This window comes from Pongo abelii, chromosome 10 (genome assembly GCF_028885655.2).
Source record: "Pongo abelii isolate AG06213 chromosome 10, NHGRI_mPonAbe1-v2.0_pri, whole genome shotgun sequence".
In the NCBI taxonomy this organism is placed as follows: Eukaryota; Metazoa; Chordata; class Mammalia; order Primates; family Hominidae; genus Pongo; species Pongo abelii.
Window position 1 is genome coordinate 69,728,162 of NC_071995.2, and position 20,667 is coordinate 69,748,828.

The 20,667-nt window shown below is 39.1% G+C and overlaps 1 protein-coding gene across 8 annotated transcripts; it reads left to right on the forward strand.

The window, feature by feature from the left end:
- The first annotated feature begins 4,335 nt into the window (after positions 1-4,335).
- On the forward strand, positions 4,336-20,279 carry TMEM19 (transmembrane protein 19). Of its 8 annotated transcripts, none has more exons than XM_063711507.1 (7): positions 4,336-4,482; positions 4,941-5,091; positions 7,860-7,973; positions 14,688-14,825; positions 15,528-15,782; positions 17,128-17,337; positions 19,068-20,279. In XM_063711507.1, the coding sequence occupies exons 2-7, from the start codon at positions 4,962-4,964 to the stop codon at positions 19,229-19,231; spliced, it is 1,011 nt and encodes a 336-aa protein (XP_063567577.1). In that variant the 5' UTR covers positions 4,336-4,482; positions 4,941-4,961; the 3' UTR covers positions 19,232-20,279.
- Positions 20,280-20,667: the final 388 nt, after the last annotated feature.

Here is a 20,667-nt window from a genome sequence, read left to right on the forward strand (position 1 = left end):
TTTTTTTTTTTGAGATAGATTTTCGCTCTGGTTGCCCAGGCTGGAGTGCAATGGCGCAATCTCGGCTCACTACAACCTCCACCTCCCGGGTTCAAGTGATTCTCCTGCCTCAGCCTCCTGAGTAGCTGGGATCACAGGCATGTGCCACCATGCCCAGCTAATTTTGTGTTTTTAGTAGAGACATGGTTTCTCCATGTTGATCAGGCTGGTCTGGAACTCCCAACCTCAGGTGATCTGCCCGCCTTGGCCTCCCAAAGTGCTGGGATTACAGGTGTGAGCCACCGTACGCGGCCCAAAAAATACTATCTTAACACTCACTAAGAGACACTGATCAAACTAGGACGTGCCAGACAGACATGGTGTCCGTCCTCAAGGTTACTGGAAAACAGTATTCCATTTCTTTATTCCTGCCCTCATTGCTCCCCACCCTCTCCCTAAGGCCCTTTTAGAATGAGCTCAATCTAATACAACAAATCCATCTTCAAATTGCTCCCTAGTCTTTTAAAATCTATACTACAAACATTTAAAAAACAAAATATTTGGGTTTAATGTCAAGAAGGCACATATGGGTTGGATGCAGTGGCTCACACCTGTAATCCCAACACTTTGGGAGGCCAAGGCAAGAGGATCACTTATAGCCAGGAGTCTGGGACCAGTCTGGACAACACAGTGAGACCTCACCTTTATTTTTATATTAAAAAATTTTTAAAAGAGGTGTCTATTTCTCAGATGAATTTTCAGTTTAATAAATTATTTAGCAAACACTCCAAAATGTGTTATTTCTAACTCTTCTCCATTCTCTTGAACTTCCTATTTTCATGTTCTTTTTAGCCACCAAACAAACCTTTACAAATTGCCCTTGTTTAGCTTAGTCACTGAACAAGTCATTGAACTCATCTTTCAATTCTTACTTTGGATGCTCCCCTCTATTGTGTGACACCATCCCTAAACATACCAAAGTGACATAAGTGCTTTTCTCCTTGAGTCCTGTTTATATATGACTTGGATAAAGTCATCATCTTTTTATAATGTAATTGTCTACATGTCCATTTTCATCTGCTATGCTCCTTCACCACACATACATATGTGGTGTATGTGTGTTGGCACTCAAATCACTCAAATATTCGCACATTTCAGAAAATCTAAACCAATCCCTTTGAATTAGATTCAAAGGGATTGTAAATAAAATCTGATAATTTCCTATCACACAGTAAGTGCTTTTTGACATTAGGATAATTTTTGTGATTGGTATTGAATATAAATGTCTATCATAGAAAAATCCAAACTTTATATCAAAGAGCACTTAACCATAAATGGATATTTATATTGTGAAATTTAAAGATCAGCGCAACAATGAACTTTCAGTTTATTCTATGATCGCTATAGTAAGTCTCAAACTGCATGTTTTCTACAGGAAATAAATCTGATGAAGACAATTGACTGTTGGAACCATTTAAACAAATGTGTTTGTTTCTTAACTTGTTAGAGTCATTAATAATACACTCTAACTATCCCATGTAGAGACAATATTTCTCAACCTTAAATTTGATCACAGGTATCTTTTGAGTGGTGGAGATGCCTACTAATAACAAAGAATAACTACTATTAAGTTAAAAAATATAGTTTAGGAAATGCCTAACCAGAAATTTTCCACTGCCAGAAAATGGCTTCTAAAGTAAATAGAAAAACAAAGACTTTGTTGAAATTTTTAAGATTGATAGTCTATAAAAATTGTAACAGTAAAATCGTGATTTTTTAAAAGTATACAAGAGCCCCCCACTCCCTTTATCCTTGGAGATACATTCCAAAACCCTCAGTGGATGCTTGAAACCCTGGAAAATACCAAAACCTATATATACTATTTTTTTCCAATTCCTATATACCTATGACAAAGCTTAATTTATAAATTAGGCACAGTAGGAGATTAGGAGGAATACCTAATAATAAAATAGAACAATTATAACAATATATTGTAATAGAAGTAAAATAAGGGCACTGTGATAGTGCAACAGTCCATCTGATAACTGTGATGGCTCCTAAGTGACTAACAAAAGAGTAATGTCTATTGCATGGATATGCTAGATAAACAGAGGATTCATGTCCCAGGTGGGAGGGAGGATTCACATCCCAGGTGGATGGCATGAGATTTCATCATGCTACTTTGGCATGCAATTTAAAACTTATGAATATTTCTGGAATTTTCTTTTTAATATTTTCAGATTGTTACCGGTGGAAGGTGTCCAGGTTCTTGGTGTTTTGAACAAAGAACTGGACAAAGCACACAAGCAAAGCAAGGAAAGAATGAAGCAACAAAAGCAGAGATTTACTGAAAACAAAAGTACAGGCCACAGCGTGGGAACCACCTGAGCATAGGGGCTCAAGAGCCACCTTACAGAATTTTCTAGGGTTTAAATACCCTCTGGAGGTTTCCCATTGGTTACTTGGTGTACACCTTATGTAAATGAAGTACTAGCACACAATCAGTCTGATTGGTTGTGAAAAACAACCAATTGGAGGCTGAATCGAAGTTACAAAGTTACACTCCTACGCAAACGTCTGATTGGTTGCAGAAAGCTACCAAGCAGAGATACTTTCAATTTTCTATCTGCCACGCAGAAAAAAAGAGGGGTTTGCAAAGGGAGTAGCTTTGGGTCCTTTTGTTACTTAGATGTGGGAAGTTGGGGTTTTCCTTTTGATTTAGCTCTAGGAAGTCATCATGAATCAGCCTTAGGTTCCCTGCCTCCAGACCCTGTTCTCCTGCCTCAAGATCATGTTTAACCCTTGGTAACTGAAACTACCTATGGCATATAAGGAAGAACTGCTGTATTTTAATTATATTAACTCCTCTAAATTATTTTGGTCTTAAGCTAGAATAACTTTTATGGAGAAAAACATCAATAATTGGTCACTGAAAAAAAAGAAGGGAAAATATTCATCTAAAGGGTCAGTTCACTGACACTACTATTTAATATGCATTTTTAGCCAGATCTAATAGTCATGAGAAAATCATCCCTGACATCCAGGGACTGATCTGACACAGCTACACCCCAGTGTTGGGAGACAGCTTGACATTCACAACTAGGCTATGATTTTCCTATCGAACACCAACTAATCAGAGAGGGTCACTCTGTGACTGTGGTGAAACAAGGCAAAAAAAAAAAAAAGAAAAAGACCAGTTTATAATTTTGTCTAAGTGGAGACAAAAACAATGCGACTATGCAAACCACAAAACATTAGCTTTCATTATTAATAATTCTACCCAGTAGTCTGGTAACATTGATATCGGCCAGTCAGCTTGGTAAAATAATCCAAACATTTACCTATGCAGAACAGACTAAGACAAAAATAAAGTAGGCACATAATAAATTTCAGCATAAAGACCATATATGTATATCATCTAGTACAGGAAGCCCACTACTATTTAGTCCTACTTCACAGATTTGATTCTTAGTTAACTACTCAATTAGATGCCTTACCAAAGAAAATGACAAGCTGTCTTGGCATGTATTTTGAAATTTAAAATAATGTGAGCTTTTTTTAAGTAACTACACTTGGGGCTTAAAACACAATTGCATACTGTGTCTGAAATGGATTTGGCTCCTCTTCTTACACTGTCAGCAATTAACTGAAAAAATTGATAAATATTATATAATTATCAGTTACTGTTAACCCAGGCAAACAAGTTAATTTCACATAAAACATGAAATCAGGCCGGGCGCTGTAGCTCACGCCATTAAATCCAGCACTTTGGGAGGCCGAGGTGGGTGGATCCTCTGAGGTCAGGAGTTCGAGACCAGCCGGGCCAACATGACAAAACCCCGTCTCTACTAAAAATATAAAAATTAGCCGGGCGTGGTTGTGGCGCCTGTAATCCCAGCTACTCCGGAGGCTGGAGCAGGAGAATCGCTTAGAACCTGGGAGGCGGTGGTTGCAGTGAGCAGAGATCGTGCCACTGCACTCCAGCCTGGGCAACAGAGAGAGACACTGTCTCGAAAAAAAAAGAAAAGAAATCAGCCACGATTCAGATTTTTAATGTTAACAAGACGTTTTGCTTTCTAAATGCACACACTTTAAATATAAGGGGTGTGAGGACAGATATTTCCACAATCTAAGTGGTGTTATGACAATAATTACGAGAGCTCAGTAATAGAAACTATGTTTAACTTTACCTCGCTAGCAGCCAGGAGTCTAGCACATTACAGGTACTAAACATGTTGTTTAGTACCAACATGTACCTACAGGTACATGTTGTTTAGTACCTATAATGTGGTTTCGGAGAAGCAGTGCAAACGCTGCCGGCCAGGATGCCAGCAGTGCCTGCCCACGTGAGCTAGGCGACATCCCCCTAAGCGGCTGCGGCGCATGCCCACATTGGGCGAGGCGCTAGAGGCGGAGGCGCAGGGAGGCGCCAGGTTTGCTCGTGGGGTCTCAGCCTTGGCCGGCTGGACCTGACCCTACGGCGGCTTGCGCAGCTGTCGGGACGTGAGTGCGTTCAGCCGCGTTGGGCGTGCTTCCCAGACTTGCCCAGGTTCGGGTGCCCTAGCTGCCCCTTTGCAGCGGCTGGCCTATCCCGCCCGCGGGTGAGAAGGTTGCGACGGGAGGTGGGTGGAACTCGCCAGCACCGGGACCGCGGATTGGCTGCCTCGGCCTTCTCTTTTCCCCGTGGGCTCCGGCGTGAGGCGCTGAAGCGGCAAGCGGCCGGCCGCCGGCCCTCACCGTCGGCCGGGTTGCGCTTTGCTTTTGTGGTGAGGCGTTGACCACGCCCATATGAATTGGAGCTCTCCGCCAGCAGGAACTTCCGGAAGGAGTTTGAATTTTTGTGATTTTTTTGCTTGTTTGGTCGGTGGAATATGTTGGGATTTATGTTTGCCTCTGAACAAGTGTCTTGCTCACATCGTAAATGACTTTCTCTCCGAAACGCTAAATATTCTCTCCCGCAGGAGCTCATATCCTTATTTTCCATGACAGATCTTAACGACAATATATGCAAAAGATATATAAAGATGATAACTAATATAGTTATATTGAGCCTGATCATTTGCATTTCGTTAGCTTTCTGGATTATGTCAATGACTGCAAGCACCTATTATGGTAAGTCTGAGTGTTCTAAGTTGTTTCTCTGTAATCTAGTCAGAGGAAATTAAAACCATACCATTGTGAAATCCAAAACTCATATCCTCTGGTTATGAATGGTTGTGTTTACTTAACTTCCATAGCCTGATTTAACTTACTAACATGATAGTATAAACAATGCCTTTAATAAATGCTTGTTGTGATAATTCGAGTTATACCTATTTCTTTTTTTTTTAATTTTTATTTTTTATAAGATAGGGGTCCCTCTGTTGCTAGGCTGGTCTCAAACCCCTAGGCTCAAGTGATCCTCCCACCTGTGTCTCCCAAAGTGCTGGCAATACAGGCCACCACTTCTGGCCTAGTTATACCTATTTCAAAATGTCTTTAAATTTTATGTAACTATTCCATCTGTCTTGGTGAAAGATAAGTGAGGTGAATATAGCTTTGTAAACCAATTACAGTGTTGCTTTTATTTTGAATAAGAATATTAGTAATGGGCCAGGCGCGGTGACTCACGCCTGTTATCCCAGCACTTTGGGAGGCCGAGGCGGGCAAATCACCTGAGGTCGGGAGTTCAAGACCAGCCTGGCCAACGTGGTGAAATCCCAGCTCTACTAAAACTAGAAAAAAGCTGTAATCCCAGCTACTCGGGAGATTGAGGCAGGAGAATCACTTGAACCCTGGAGGCGGAGGTTGCAGTGAACCAAGATCGAGCCACTGCACTCCAGCCTGGGCCACAGAGCGAGAATCCGTCTCAAAAAAAAAAAAAAAAAAGTAATGTAGTTTATCAGTTTCACATGTTCTGTAAAAATAATAAGAATTAAAGACGGTATACTATTTACATTTGGAGAGCTGAAGGACTTATCTGCCATTTGGTTGCTTCAAAAGAATAGACTCCTTTTAAAGCCTAAAGCTGCATTGCTTAAATATAAGGTGCTCTTGACTCAGATCTTTAAAGTTTTAAAGGTGCTTTAGAGCATAAGCCTCCATTTACACAAACTTCCTTCTATGAAAACAAAATACTGGTCAGTTTACAACAAGGGAAAAATGAAAAGGAGAAAGAGAATGCTTATATCGTAAGGGATTGCCATTTCAGACTGTAGGCTTTTTGCAAAGAGACGTGAATAGTTGGAAAGGGTTCTCCAGGGTACAGAAGCTCTCAGTGCTGTTCGTTCATAATGATTCACAGTGGGGCATCAGAGTTTTCGGGGAGGGGTATAAGAGAAGATTCTTGTTAGTAACAGTATTTACTATGACTTGAACTAAATAGAATAAATCAGGATTTGTAAACTGAAATATCCCTCTGGGGCCAGTCACTGAATGCAAATGAATCTGTGTACTTTTTTTGTATTAGACCTGTGGTAATAGTTTTCACTTCCAGAAATAGGATATTTCTCATCTTTTGTTGAATGTTTGAGCCCTCTTTGTCTTTCATTTCCCCTTTATTTTTCTGAGATGGAGTTTCACTCTTTTTGCCCAGGCTGGAGTAGAGTGGCACGATCTCAGCTCACTGCAACCTCTGCCTTCTGGTTTCTCCTGCCTCAGCCTCCCAAGTAGCTGGGATTACAGGTGCCTGCCACCATGCCTGGCTAATTTTTGTATTTGTGGTAGAGACAGGGTTTCATCATGTTGGCCAGGCTGGGTCTCGAACTCCTGACCTCGGGATCCTCCGGCCTTGGCCTCCCAAAGTGCTGGGATTACAGGCATGAGCCACCGCGCCCGGCCCATTTTCTCATTTTTGATAGAAACATAGATACAAGCAGTGGTTCACAGTTTTCCTTACCATAAGGAAATCACTTCACCTTGGCGTTTAGGAGCCTATCAGGAGTGGTGGAAACTTTAAATGGGAAAGCCATGGCCTGTTTAAAGGAGGGCACCTCTCTTTACCTTCAGTCAATTCTGCCATGTTGGCCAGAACTTCCGAATTTTAAAACAGAAGCCAAGAATCTGGATTTTTATATGATATCTCCTAATCTTTAAATATTGACTAAAATTATTTGAAAACACTCTGCTAGCCAAACATCTGTGAGCTGGATGCAGCCTCTGGAATAATCAGTTTCTAACCATTGAATGAGATGTCCTCTGAAAGGCAGAGAGGAGTAAGATCCTGTTACAAAAAGAGTTTGTTCTAGGTAATCCTTGAAATTTAATATGTGCCCACTTTAAAAAAAATGAACCAGAGATTCATTTTAAATATCTAGATATCCATTATTATCATAAATAGCAGTAAAAGGTTTTCAAAACTTGGACATAACCTATTTGGCCATTCTCCAGTAAGACTGTTTCTCTGAAAATATGCGTGCATGTCTCAACATAAATACAGTCATGCTCCGCCTAACAATGTTTTGGTCAATGACAGACCACACATACAACATGTTCCCATAAGATTATAATACCATATTTTTACTCTACTTTTTCTATGTTTAGATACACAAATACATTGTTATAATTGCCTGTAGTATTCAGTACAGTAACATACTCTACAGGTTTGTAGCCTAGGACCAATAGGCTATAGCATATAGCTTAAGTATGTGGTAGGCTCTACCATCTAGGTGTGTGTAAGTACAGTCTGATGTTTGCATAACCGTGAAATCACCTAAGGATGCATTTCTCAGAACATATCCCTATCTTTAAGTGATGCATGACTATATATTTCTTTGGTGACTTCATCTTGGTGTTTGTACTTATGACAGTATTTTAGTCCAAAAGCAGTAATGGAAGTTTACTGCCAAAACTAACCTGTGCAGACTTCACACAATTTGTGCTCCACCTTTATAATTTTTCAGGTAACTTACGACCTATTTCTCCGTGGCGTTGGCTGTTTTCTGTTGTTGTTCCTGTTCTGATCATCTCTAATGGCCTTAAAAAGAAAAGTCTAGATCACAGTGGGGCTCTAGGAGGTATGTTTTTATTTTGAATGTTTACAGTAACTACTAAGTGCTTGCTTATATAATTTAAATTTATGTTTTCTAAATTCTGAATATATGAGACTGACTACAAATCATAGTTATATATTTTAGACAATGATAAAGTTACATCTTGCTCAGCATTCCTATTGTCAAAATTTCAGAAACTAACTTACACTTTTAGTGTAACATACAAATTAAACTCTGTGATTGATACAAAGTAGATTAATAGGATAGATGAACCTTCACTATTCTGCTCCTTTAGTTTGATTAGTCTTCTACCAGCAGAAACACTGGAGCACTCCCCCTAGATGTAAAATAGAGCATTTGGAGAGAATAACTTTTGGAAATTGCTGTTGGTAATCTCAAACAGAGCAGTCCAAACTTAGTGTTCTGGATTAATTTTCCAAAACTGAGTTGAGAACAGGCTATGTATTCATTCTTTTAGCATTTTTTTTTTTCCCGAGACAGTCTTGCTCTGTTGCCCAGGCTGGAGTGCAGTGGTGTGATCGGCTCACTGCAACCTCCTCCTCCTGGATTCAAGTGATTCTTGTGCCTCAGCCTCTGAGTAGTTGAGACTACAGGCGTGTGCCACCATGCCCAGCTAATTTTTTCTGGTATTTTTATTAGAGACAGGGTTTCGCCATGTTGACCAGGCCGGTCTCGAGCTCCTGGCCTCAAGTGATCACCTGCCTGGGCCTCCCAAAGTGCTGGGATTACAGGAATGAGCCACCATGCCTGACCCCTCTTTTAGCAAATTTTTATTGAACACTTACTAGTATGTACTACTGTTCTAAAAACTTGGGATAGATCTGTAAACAAAAAGAACATGGTGTCAGTTCTCATGGAACTTACATTCTTTAGGGCAGATATATAATAAATAAAATGTATAAAACTGTTCAGGTAATGATGAAGTTTATGAGAAAAATGAAAAGATAATTAAGTGTTAAGTGTGTATGTTGGAAGATGTGGTGCATTCTTCTGTAAATGGTATCAGTTGCTTTTCTCTAAGGAGGTCATTTTGCACTGGTGTCCAAAGAAGCTAGCAATGAGATCTGACAGAATCATGTTCCAGGCTGACAGAATAACAACTGCAAAAGTCCAGATATTTTAGAGGCTTATTTGAGAGTAAGAATAATAAAGCTCATTTGACTAGAAAATGGTGACAATAGGAAAAGAAGTGAGAGATAAAATTGAATAAACTCTAGCAATGTACTCTCATGGTCCTATGGTTTTGTCAGTTTTGCAAAGGTCAAAACTTTTGTACTCTTTTTCTTAAAGAGGGAACCCCAAATTATATAAGCTTTGGGCTTCACAAGGCCTGGATCTCCCCCTTATTTCATTTTTAGGGCATAGAGAGAATTAAATGCGATAATTTAAAGTCCTTACCTCATTGCCTGGACACATAGCCAACATTTATTCAGTGCTTGTAACTATTATTATTAGGCAGAGTTCTTCAAAATCATGCCAATTCTCTTCATAATTAAGAAATATTGTTTAAGTTATATTGTGAGATTTCTTTTCCTTTTGTGGGGTGATTGAGAATTAAAGTTAACTAGACATACTGATATTTTTATATGAATTTTATTTTACCATATAATCAATAAGTATTAGGAATGGTTATGTTTTATCTATTTAACAAATGCTTATGTCACACTTTCTATGTACCAGGCACTGCTGTTAGCACTTTGTTAGTATTAACTAATTTATAACATAATTTGAACAATCTCTGCTTAAATATAATAACATGGAGTTATGCTTTGCTAAAAAAAAGTTCTTTCTGGGCTGGTCGTGGTGGCTCACACCTGTAATCCCAGCACTTTGGGAAGCCAAGGCAGAAGGATCACTTGAGTCCAGGAGTTTGAGACCAGCCTGGACAATATAATGAGACTTCACCTCTACAAAAAAAAAAAAAAAAATTAGCCTGGCGTGGTGGTGCACACCTGTAGTCCCAACTACACAGGAGGCTGATCGTGACACTTCAGTCAGCTTGGGCAACGGAGTGAGACCCTGTGTCAAAAAGAAAAAAAAAAAGCTCTCAGATATCCTTGCCTTGGAATTTATTATTCTTACAGAAAAAAAGGTCAAGTCCTTCTTGAAATTCTGTCTTCCTCGGGCTTCTGTGCTGTATATTGTCCTGGTTCTCTGACTTTTATCATCTCTACTGTTGTTTCTTTCCTGCTGCTAGAAGGGCTGCCTTGTAGCCCTTGGGCATCTACTCCTCTATGTTGATTAGAATTAAAAGATATGAAACCTAACACTGCCATCTGTTATCAGTGCAAACTTGGGCATGCTGCATAACTCCTAGGAGACTCACTTTCTTAATCTCTTATGAAATACCTCCAATAGTAATATCTTACGGGCTTATTGGTAAAACTCAGACAAGATATTATGTGAGGCAACACATCTTTGTAAACTATACAAAAATTTTCATTGTTAGTGATTATGTACTTTCAACCATATTTTTATACATGAATGACTATTAAATTGGCATTGCCACAAACATTTCTTTCTTTCTCCATACCTCTGCTCACGTTACTTCTCCCCCTCCGACCTCTCTCCTACCTCATTATATATGCTGATTATTATTATCATCTGCATTAATAGAGAAGTATATAGAGAGGTTTGAAGGATGAAGAGACAGTTCTGGGCAGAAAACAATGAAAACTGCAGAAAATTGAAACTAATGCTTGCAGAGTAAAATTAAACGAAGTATTCCCACTTAGAAAGTTTCTGGTTCTAGGCTTCTTAGTGCTTAATGAAGTATTCTTATTGAATAGGATTCAAATTTCATGAAGTCATTTATTTGCTGCCAGCCCTTAGAGTTGGAAATAATCAAATGTAGTAGTAGATGGAAGCATGTCCTTAACTTACTTTCAGTAGTAACTGATAGTTCTAAAGTCAGGTAGCAAAAATACAATATGCATGTTTCTAAAAATTATCCTGGTGCTATAACATGCCACTTGATCTGCTTGAGCATAAAGGAAATCTGCTAGATTATAAACTCCTTGAGGACAAAGAGTATCTTATGCTTCTGTGTCCCATGTTTCTTTGAATAGTGCTAGATACATAATAGATGATTAGGAATAGATGTAGTCTGATTTTTAAAAACCTTTGCTTTTTTCCTAATTATTTCATTCTATGAACTGTTTGTCTTTTCTTCTTTTTTGTAAAAAAAAAAAAATATGGCCAGGTATGGTGGCTCACACCTGTAATCCCAGCACTTAGGGAGGCCAAAGCAGGCAGATCAGTTGAGCCCAGGAGTTTGAAACCAGCCTAGGCAACATGGTGAAACCTCGTCTCTACTAAAAATACAAAAATTAGCCAGGCATGGTGACAGGTGCCTTTAATCCCAGGTACTTGAGGGCTGAGGCAGGAGAATCGCTTGAACCCAGGAGGCAGAGGCTGCAGTGAGCCGAGATCATGCTGCTGCACTCAAGCCTGGGTGACAGAGCGAGACCCTGTCCCAAAAATATTTTTTTTTAGAGGCAGGGTCTCTCTCTATCACCCAGGCTGTAGTGCAGAGATGCAGCCATAACTTAGTGCAGCCTTGAATTCCTGGGCTCGAGCAGTCCACCTGCCTCAGCCTCCTGGGTAGTAGCGACTACAGGCACACACCGCCACACCCAGCTTTTCTTACTGTTTGGAACTTTTTGTTTCCTTAAGGATAAAAAAAAATCTAATGCTGATTTAAAGTATATCATAGTAGTTGGGAATATTATCCTAGAGTATGACTGCAAGTCACTTAAACTCTCAGTGTTGTACTTGTCCTGTCTATAAAATGTGAAGGAATAATGGTATCCATAGCAATGAATTATCATGAAGTGTTATCCATGTAAAATGCTTAGCACAGTACTTGGCATACAAATATTTTATAGATGTTAGTTATTATTACTGTTTTCCTTCCACTACTGCTATTCACAGTGATATAGTTTGACCATGTCTCCACCCAAATCTCAGCTTGAATTGTAGCTCCCATAATTCCCACATGTCAAGGGAGGGACCTGGTAGGAGGTAATTGAATCATGGGACAGGTCTTTCCCATGCTGTTCTCATGATAGTGAATAAGTCTCACGAGAGCTGATGGTTTTGTAAAGGGGTGTTCCCCTACACAAGCCCCCTTGCCTGCCGCTATGTAAGATGTGACTTTGCTCCTCATTTGCCTTCGGCCATGATTGTGAGGCCTCCCCAGCCATGTGGAACTGTGAGTCAGTTGAACCTCTTTTCTTTATAAATTACCCAGTTTCAGGTTTGTCTTTATTAGCAGCGTGACAACAGACTAATACACACAGTTATAAGAAATTTTACTTTGCTACATCATGACTTTAGTGTGTCTAGGATTTAGAAGTAAGAGTTACAGAACTTCCTCAGGATCTGCATATTTAGAACCATTCATGACAGAAACATATACCTCAGTGTTGAGAGGATTAGGCAGGGGTTCAGTCACAGTCAGTCTCTAAGCTGCACACTGAAGTGGAGGGCTCTGGTCTCTTGGAGAGAGAGCAAGCATTGCCAGAATAAGGAGAGGGTCACATGAGGGGGATTTGTGGCAAAGTGTTTGTGGAAGAGCACAGCAAGAGGGGGTGTTGTCAGGAAAGGCCACTGGTGGTGCTCTGTGTGGTTTCACAAAGGGTGGCCTGACCTCTTTTTGGTCACTATACTTTGGGTCTGGTTTCAGTTTTTCTGAAGTAGAAGCCTCACTCTGTCATGTACCCAGAGTTGATTAGAGCCTAGAAAACTGGTTGAATGTTGCTCATTGTCATAAAGGATTGCTATATGAGCCAGAATGCCACTTTATTAATCAGATAGAAGAACTACCAGGCAGAAGAACACAAACATCACTGTTCAGGCATGCCCTATTCTTGTAGTCAGGCCACTTGAGAAGTCAGATTATAATTAGAAGGCTGCTTTGGTGAGTACGAAGTCCAAGAAACAGTTATGCAAATCCACAAATCAAAGGTTCCCCTCCCTTGGACATGGTTCAAGAAGTCTGCCAACCTCTGGTTCTTTTGGCCTTCACTTTCTACATTTTGGGCTAGCCAAGTAAATTATTATAGAATATGTATGAAGCAATAGGTGAGCTTTGAGTTTATTAAATTACTATGAAATTCCAGTCCTGCCTTTCTCTTTTATGCCTCCTGGAGATTACCCAGGTCACCCTGATTGGAATTTGGGGTATAACTCTACTCCCATTGTCAGAAATTTGTAGACAGTGTCATGTTACTCCCCCAATGCTATCTGTTAGGTACAGAATTTACCTGTTTTAGGCTCAGAAGGCAACCATAGTCCTCAAGTCTTCAAATTATTTGGGAGTACCCTATTGTCATATATATGAACTCCTTATCAATGATATTTAGAGATCTGCAGGATGGAGAGGTGGAAAAGATATGAACAGGAGATAGCAGTTACTAATCTAAAATGTAGACATAGGTGGGAGTTGCCAAAAGCTCCAAGCTATCTTTAGACTACATGAAAGAAACCATTCCCTCAAAGCTTGTCTTGTTCATTTCCTCAATCTGAAGCTGTCACCAACATGAACATTGATCGCTTCATGTGGTATTTTAAGGTGGTTGAAGTGAAAAGGATATAGATGCCATTTGTAACATCTCAGTGTAGGTTGTGTAGGGCTCTTCTACTTTGGGTTTGTTTGGAGATGGTGGAACAAATTGTTAACAGTGAATATTCATGAAGAGGAGGAGGGGAGACACTATGGCTTTCAGTTTGTATACTTCCATGTGTTTTGACTTTCCCCTTCAGTAGTTGCATACAACTTTTGTAATGTTTTAAAAATCAGTTGAAAAAACTTAAAGGTTGGATAACAATATTATAATATTTATCATTATTACTGTTGAGCTTTTGCCACTGGAACTGTTGCTGTTATTAGTATCCATGACATTAGGTAACACTTATTAAGGACCTCTTACATCCTGGATAATGCAATAAGCATATTACAAAAATTATCCCTGACTTTTTACAGCAAGCCGATAAAGTCAGAATTCTGATTATTCTCATTTCACCAATGCAAAATTGAGACTTAAGGAGGTTAGGTAACTTATCCTAATCTTGAAGAGGTAAGTGAAGGAGCCAAAGTTTGAACTCTAGACTGTTCACCTCCAGAGCCGAAGCACTTTGTTATTATTAATACTTTATATCAAGTTACCCTGTTTCTTGTACTCTCGATTAAAAGGTACCAAAGTTAAATACCAGTAATTGAGTATCTCTGGAAGGGTCAATGAGTAACTATCACATTGGTTATGATATCTGAACTTTGAGCTAAGCAATGGAAAGAGTTATTATAGAAAAAGAAGGCCAGGTGCTGTGGCTCACTCCTGCAATCCCAGCACTTTAGGAGGCCAATGCTGGGCAGATTGCTTGAGCCCAGGAGTTTGAGACCAGCCTGGGCAACATAGTGAGACCCCATCTGTATTTCTAATTTTTTAAAATTAAGATAATTTTTAAAATATTATCTAAAATATTATCTTACGTTCATATGGCATTGTTTGAAAGGAGATTAAAATATGGTAAAAAATGTGTACTCAAAATGGCATTCAGTTTACTGCTTGCTAAGAACTTAATTGGTAAAATGCAAATTGTTAGAAATGTACATTTCAGGTTATAATATAAAAATAATGGAAAAAATCCATTCTTTTTTCACAGCATTGATGTATGCATTGAATATAATTCTGTGTTTATATATGTTTCTTTCAGGGCTAGTGGTTGGATTTATCCTAACCATTGCAAATTTCAGCTTTTTTACCTCTTTGCTGATGTTTTTCTTGTCTTCTTCAAAACTCACTAAATGGAAGGGAGAAATGAAGAAGCGTCTAGATTCAGAATATAAGGAAGGTAAAATTATGTTTGATATTATTCAAAATAGTAAACTTCATTTAATCCTAACATAAGCTTTTTTTTTTTTTTTTTTTTTTTTTTTTGAGATGGAGTCTTGCTCTGTCGTCCAGGCTGGAGTGCAGTGGCGCAATCTCGTCTCACTGCAAGCTCCGCCTCCCGGGTTCACGCCATTCTCCTGGCTCAGCCTCCCAAGTAGCTGGGACTACAGGTGCCTGCAACCATGCCTGGCTAATTTTTTTGTATTTTTAGTAGAGACGGGGTTTACCGTATTAGCAAGGATGGTCTCGATCTCCTGACCTCGTGATCCGCCCGCCTCAGCCTCCCAAAGTGCTGGGATTATAAGCGTGAGCCACTGCACCCGGCCAACATAAGCTTTTAATCAGAATGTTGTTTAGACTGTCAAAACACATCAATTTTATATGAGAATTCCTTTAGTAGCCAAATTGAGTTTATAATTTATTTCACACCAATAGGAAATAACAGCGGAATTTTAGAAGCACTGGAGTCTGTCATAATTTTTCCAGATTTGTTAATAATAGTATAGAATCTGGGCAAATATACCATAACACTTTTACTGTTTTTAAATATTTTTTCGTTGTTTTTCTTTTCTTAAACTTTAAAACATAAACACCTATAACTGCATGGTTTTTCTTCTAAGAAGGAAGCATTTGTTTGTCCTTTTCATCTGTTTGCTTCCAGGTGGGCAAAGGAATTGGATTCAGGTGTTCTGTAATGGAGCTGTACCCACAGAACTGGCCCTGCTATACATGATAGAAAATGGCCCCGGGGAAATCCCAGTTGATTTTTCCAAGCAGTACTCTGCTTCCTGGATGTGTTTGTCTCTCTTGGCTGCACTGGCCTGCTCTGCTGGAGACACATGGGCTTCAGAAGTTGGCCCAGTTCTGAGTAAAAGTCCTCCAAGACTGATAACAACCTGGGAGAAAGTTCCAGTTGGTGAGTTTTTTCTTCTTTTTGACCCATTGGTAGACACAGTTGGTGAGTCTTGATTTGAGATTCTTTAAAAAAACCAAAAAACCTCTTGATTTAATGTATTTTAGAGCCTTTTAAGAACTTTATTTAGTCTCTTTAAATAATAATTGGAAAATTTCTATCAACTATTAAATTGGTAATAATAAATAATATTTGCAGGAAATGTTAGCAAGACCTAGATAAGCAATACAGGAACATAGAGATTGATTTGCAAACATATCAGTAGGGAAGGAAAAGAAAGGGAACAATAGAATATTTATTGAGGGCCTGTTATGATATCAGTGCTTTAACATATATCTCAATTCTCCGGTATCAACATTATCAACAACTACATAGGTTGAGCATCTCAAATCTGAAAATCCAAAATCCAAAATGCTCCAGAATCTTAAACTTTTTGAACACTGACATGTTGCTTACAGGAAATATTCATTGGAACATTTCAGATTTACGATTTTCAGATTTGGGATGTTCAACTGTTAAGTCTATATAATGCAAATATTCCAAACTCTGAAAAAATTTGAAATTCAAAACACTTCTGGTCCCAAGCAATTCAGGTAAAGAGAATACTCAACCTATACTGCTTCTTCTTTTTGTCCTCTGATGCTTCTCTTCCTCTTCGTCCCCTTCTTTTCTTTCTGCCCCATCCTATCCCCCATCATCACCTTCTCCTCCTTTTTTTGCTCCTCTTCCTCACCATCATTATAACAGCTAGCATATTTTAGATGCCTACTACAGAGCGCTATTCTAACTGCTTTACACGGATTGCCACTTAGTACTCCTAATAATCATATAAATTGGTTCTTTTATTATTTATATCTTATAAAGAAACTAAAGCACAAAGAAGTTAGATAAATTAACTACAGTCACACAGCTTAAGAGTAGCAGAATTGGGCCCGGCAAGGTGGCTCACACCTGTCATCCCAGCTACTAGAGAGGCTGAGGTGGAAGGATCACTTGAGCCTGGAGTTGGAGGCTGCGGTAGGGTATGATCACACCGTTGTACTCTAGCCTGGTTGATAGAGCAAAACCTTGTCTCTGAAGAGAGAGAGAGAGAGAAAGAGAGAGAGGCAGGCAGAACCAAGATTGAAACCAGGCAGTCTGGCTTCATTGAACCATTCTGCTTCATTGCTTAAAATGTCAAGAGTTACTGAGGAGGAAATACTATTTTCTAAATAGCTACAGTCTTTAGATTGCATTAAAGAGAATGCTTTCTTTAAATTAGTCTTGATTAGATAGGTACCTTGCTGTCCTTGCCTTTATGTGTTTGCTGATTATTAACCGGATGATTTTCTGCATGTTTCTTCTTCAGGTACCAATGGAGGAGTTACAGTGGTGGGCCTTGTCTCCAGTCTCCTTGGTGGTACTTTTGTGGGCATTGCATACTTCCTCACACAGCTGATTTTTGTGAATGATTTAGACATTTCTGCCCCGCAGTGGCCAATTATTGCATTTGGTGGTTTAGCTGGATTACTAGGATCAATTGTGGACTCATACTTAGGGGCTACAATGCAGTATACTGGTAAGAACATTCCTTCATTCTTGCAACTTATTGGTGTGTTAAAGAAATAGGGAAAAGAAAGAAAAAATGTCAACAATGAAAACAAATCCAAAGACACAGGGTGTTGAGGGACTAGAAATGATAGGGCAAAGTCTCTTTCACAATTTTGGTTTTCTTATTCTTTTGTATTAAATTAATTGAAAGAGAATTAGTCCTGCACAGCAATGAGTAGAAGCTGTGTGGGGAAGATACAATAGTGCAGAGAACAGACGTTTTTGTGTGAGCCATTACCTAATCCCAGAAAAGCAAGACATTTGGGATCAGATCATTTTAATACAATTCCTTCCATTCATTTTCCTATTCCATTTGAGGAGTAATTGTACTAATCTGACTATACACACGACCTACTTTCTTACTGTGGTATCATGCTTACTATTCTTGCCTCTGAGTTTTTTGCTTCACTCAAGATATATGGTAGATGTCTGGGCGCGGTGGCTCACATCTATAATCCCAGCACTTTGGGAGGCCAAGCGGGGTGGATCACTTGAGTCCAGGAGTTCGAGACTAGCCTGGCCAACATTGTGAAACCCCATCTCTACTAAAAATACAAAAATTGTCTGGTGTAGTGGCACCTGCCTGTTATCCCAGCTACTTGGGAGGCTGAGGCAGGAGAATTGCATGAACCTGGGAGGCGGAGATTGCAGTGAGCCGAGATCATGCCACTGCTCTATAGCCTGGGCAACAGAGCAAGACTCCATCTCAAAAAAAAAAAAAAAAAGATATATGGTAGAGTGGTAGAGTATATTTTTCTCAAAATTTTCTGTGCTTTGTTTCTAAGGCTCTCCCATCCTATCAGTGTACTCACATATTCTGTTAGGTGTGTATTTGCTCCACACTCTCATCAACCATGTTTCTCCTTTGATTGACATCAGGAAGAGGTTGGAAGGCTAGAGAAGGGTTCTCTCAGTACAGTCCTCGCAGCACTCTTCATGCCTCAGAAAATCTATGTGCCCTTCCTCCCCTCTCCCCATTCAGTCAGAATATTTGTTCTCCATTTTGTTAGTCTCATTTGGATTTTAAGGATGAAGCAATCTGATCTTAATTCTCACTAAACAGTCAATAACTCTACACGCACACACAGACAGTAAACATGTTTTTTAAAGAGTGTAGGTTTTATTCTAAATTGGGTTCTAACTGGAGAAGTTTCTGATTGCATTGAGTGGATTGAAAAGAAATGCGTGCAGTAGGGGAGATTTTGTAAATCTTCATGTGCCTCCTTTGTGCCAGCCCCATGCTCAACCCTGTGTTTACAGTACTGTGGCCACAGACATGATCCCTACTCCCAAGGACCTCATAGATCAGTCTTGAAGGGGAACCACTGGGAAGGCAGGCCCAACCTGCCAGTTTCATGCCCTCTCTGCTTTTCATGTTCTCTCTTCCACTTCTGAAGCAATTCCAGAGGTATTGACAGAAAATTACTGAGAACCCATTTATTCAAAGAGGCCATTTGTAATCAAGGGTCCCATATCTCTCATCATACAAATGATCCATTAAAGTCATTTAGCAAGTCACTTAGAACCTTTCAAAGATTGTCTCCTTTGGAGGAAAAAGCCTATTTTGTTATTTTTTTAAAATCAAGTACATGTACCCTAGAACTTAAAGTATAATAAAAAAGAAAAAGAAAAAAAGAAAAGAAAAAAAAGTCAAGTCATTTGGGTTTTCTATCTCACTTGCTTCTTTTTCCATTCCAGGGTTGGATGAAAGCACTGGCATGGTGGTCAACAGCCCAACAAATGAGGCAAAGCACATAGCAGGGAAACCCATTCTTGATAACAATGCAGTGAATCTGTTTTCTTCTGTTCTTATTGCCGTCTTGCTCCCAACTGCTGCTTGGGGTTTTTGGCCCAGGGGGTGAACTTTATTTCATTTCCACAGGTTGAAACTGGTGAGTCCAGCTAAATTTGCAATTCCAACTTTCATCCTAAGAATAATAACTGTAATGGCAAAGCAGAAACGCCAGTTCCTCCTATATTCCATTGTGATGGGATTTCACATTTTCCTCTCATCAACTCCCCTGTAACAGCTAGCATCTTTCTAGTGAAAGAGAAGAATAACTAGAACTTATGCATTTTTTTTTCTGCTGAATGGAAGTCTTGAGCAATGAAACTATATTGTCCCTACATATTACTATATATTGAACTGAAAGTTCTTACATAATCAATGTCAAGTTTTGTCTTACTTTGTTTTGTTTGTTTAAACCAGTGTAGGAAATAAAAGTGATATTTAAAATAGTTCTCAGTAGAAGCAGAGAAATGCCACTGTGCTAGTTGCCCAAATGTTGTGTTTATTTTAAATAGTTTAAGCTGATGTGTATGGGAGCCTAAATAAGTGTGGTATCCTGAACTTCTCCCATTAATTGCTATTCACAATTGGGAAAAGTGTGGAGATTGGTTCCTAGTGAGTTTTGTGGCCTACTCCACATTTGTTCTTCCTTCCTCAGGGTTAGTGATGAAAAAAAGTAAATATCTTTTTCATATGTCCATTAGAATGTATGAAAAAAATCATTTTAACTAGAAGCAAAATAACTTTATCTTATATCTTAAAAATGTATACCTTACTATAGGTTTCAGTTGCTCTCTGAACAAAAATTATCTTCAACTTAATAAGTGGAATGTCTTTTCTAGCTTTCTTTGAATTATGTATGGCAACCTGGTTTAGCATTGGCATCCTGAACAGTTAAGAGTCACTGGGAAATTATTGTATTTCTTTATAAATTTCCTAACATATCAATTGCTGGAAAATGCTATGATTTTCTATTATTACCTTCTAAGTTGTATTCTCTCTTACACTGTAGCCTCAACTAAGGCAAATTCTGCTATGTTTGTTCTTCACTATGATTTACTGTGTGCCAAAGGAGTTTTGACATGGTACGGAGTGTTTTACTAAAACTATTTTTAAATGTTTCTCATGTGATTTCTGTACCTTCTTCCTCCTGCCTCTTTTGCTTTTTTAAAGAAATTGGGGAAGGATTTATGAATACACCACCACCAGAGTAGATAATGCTTAGAATTCTTTATTGGTGGCCCTACTATCGTGATGATCTAGAACTGACTTACTTCAGGACAGAAGAAAAAACAATCACACCCTTAATCTTTAAGCCAGTCAGATCAGGGGGTTGCAACAATTGGGTTAAACTTTGAGTATACATTGGAAGCACCGGGGCATGTTTGCTTTTTTTGTTTATGTGTTTGTTTTTTGAGACAGAGTCTCACACTGTGGCCCAGGCTGGACTCCAGCACAGTGGCATGATCTCGGCTCCGCCTCCCGGGTTCATGTGATTCTCATGCCTCA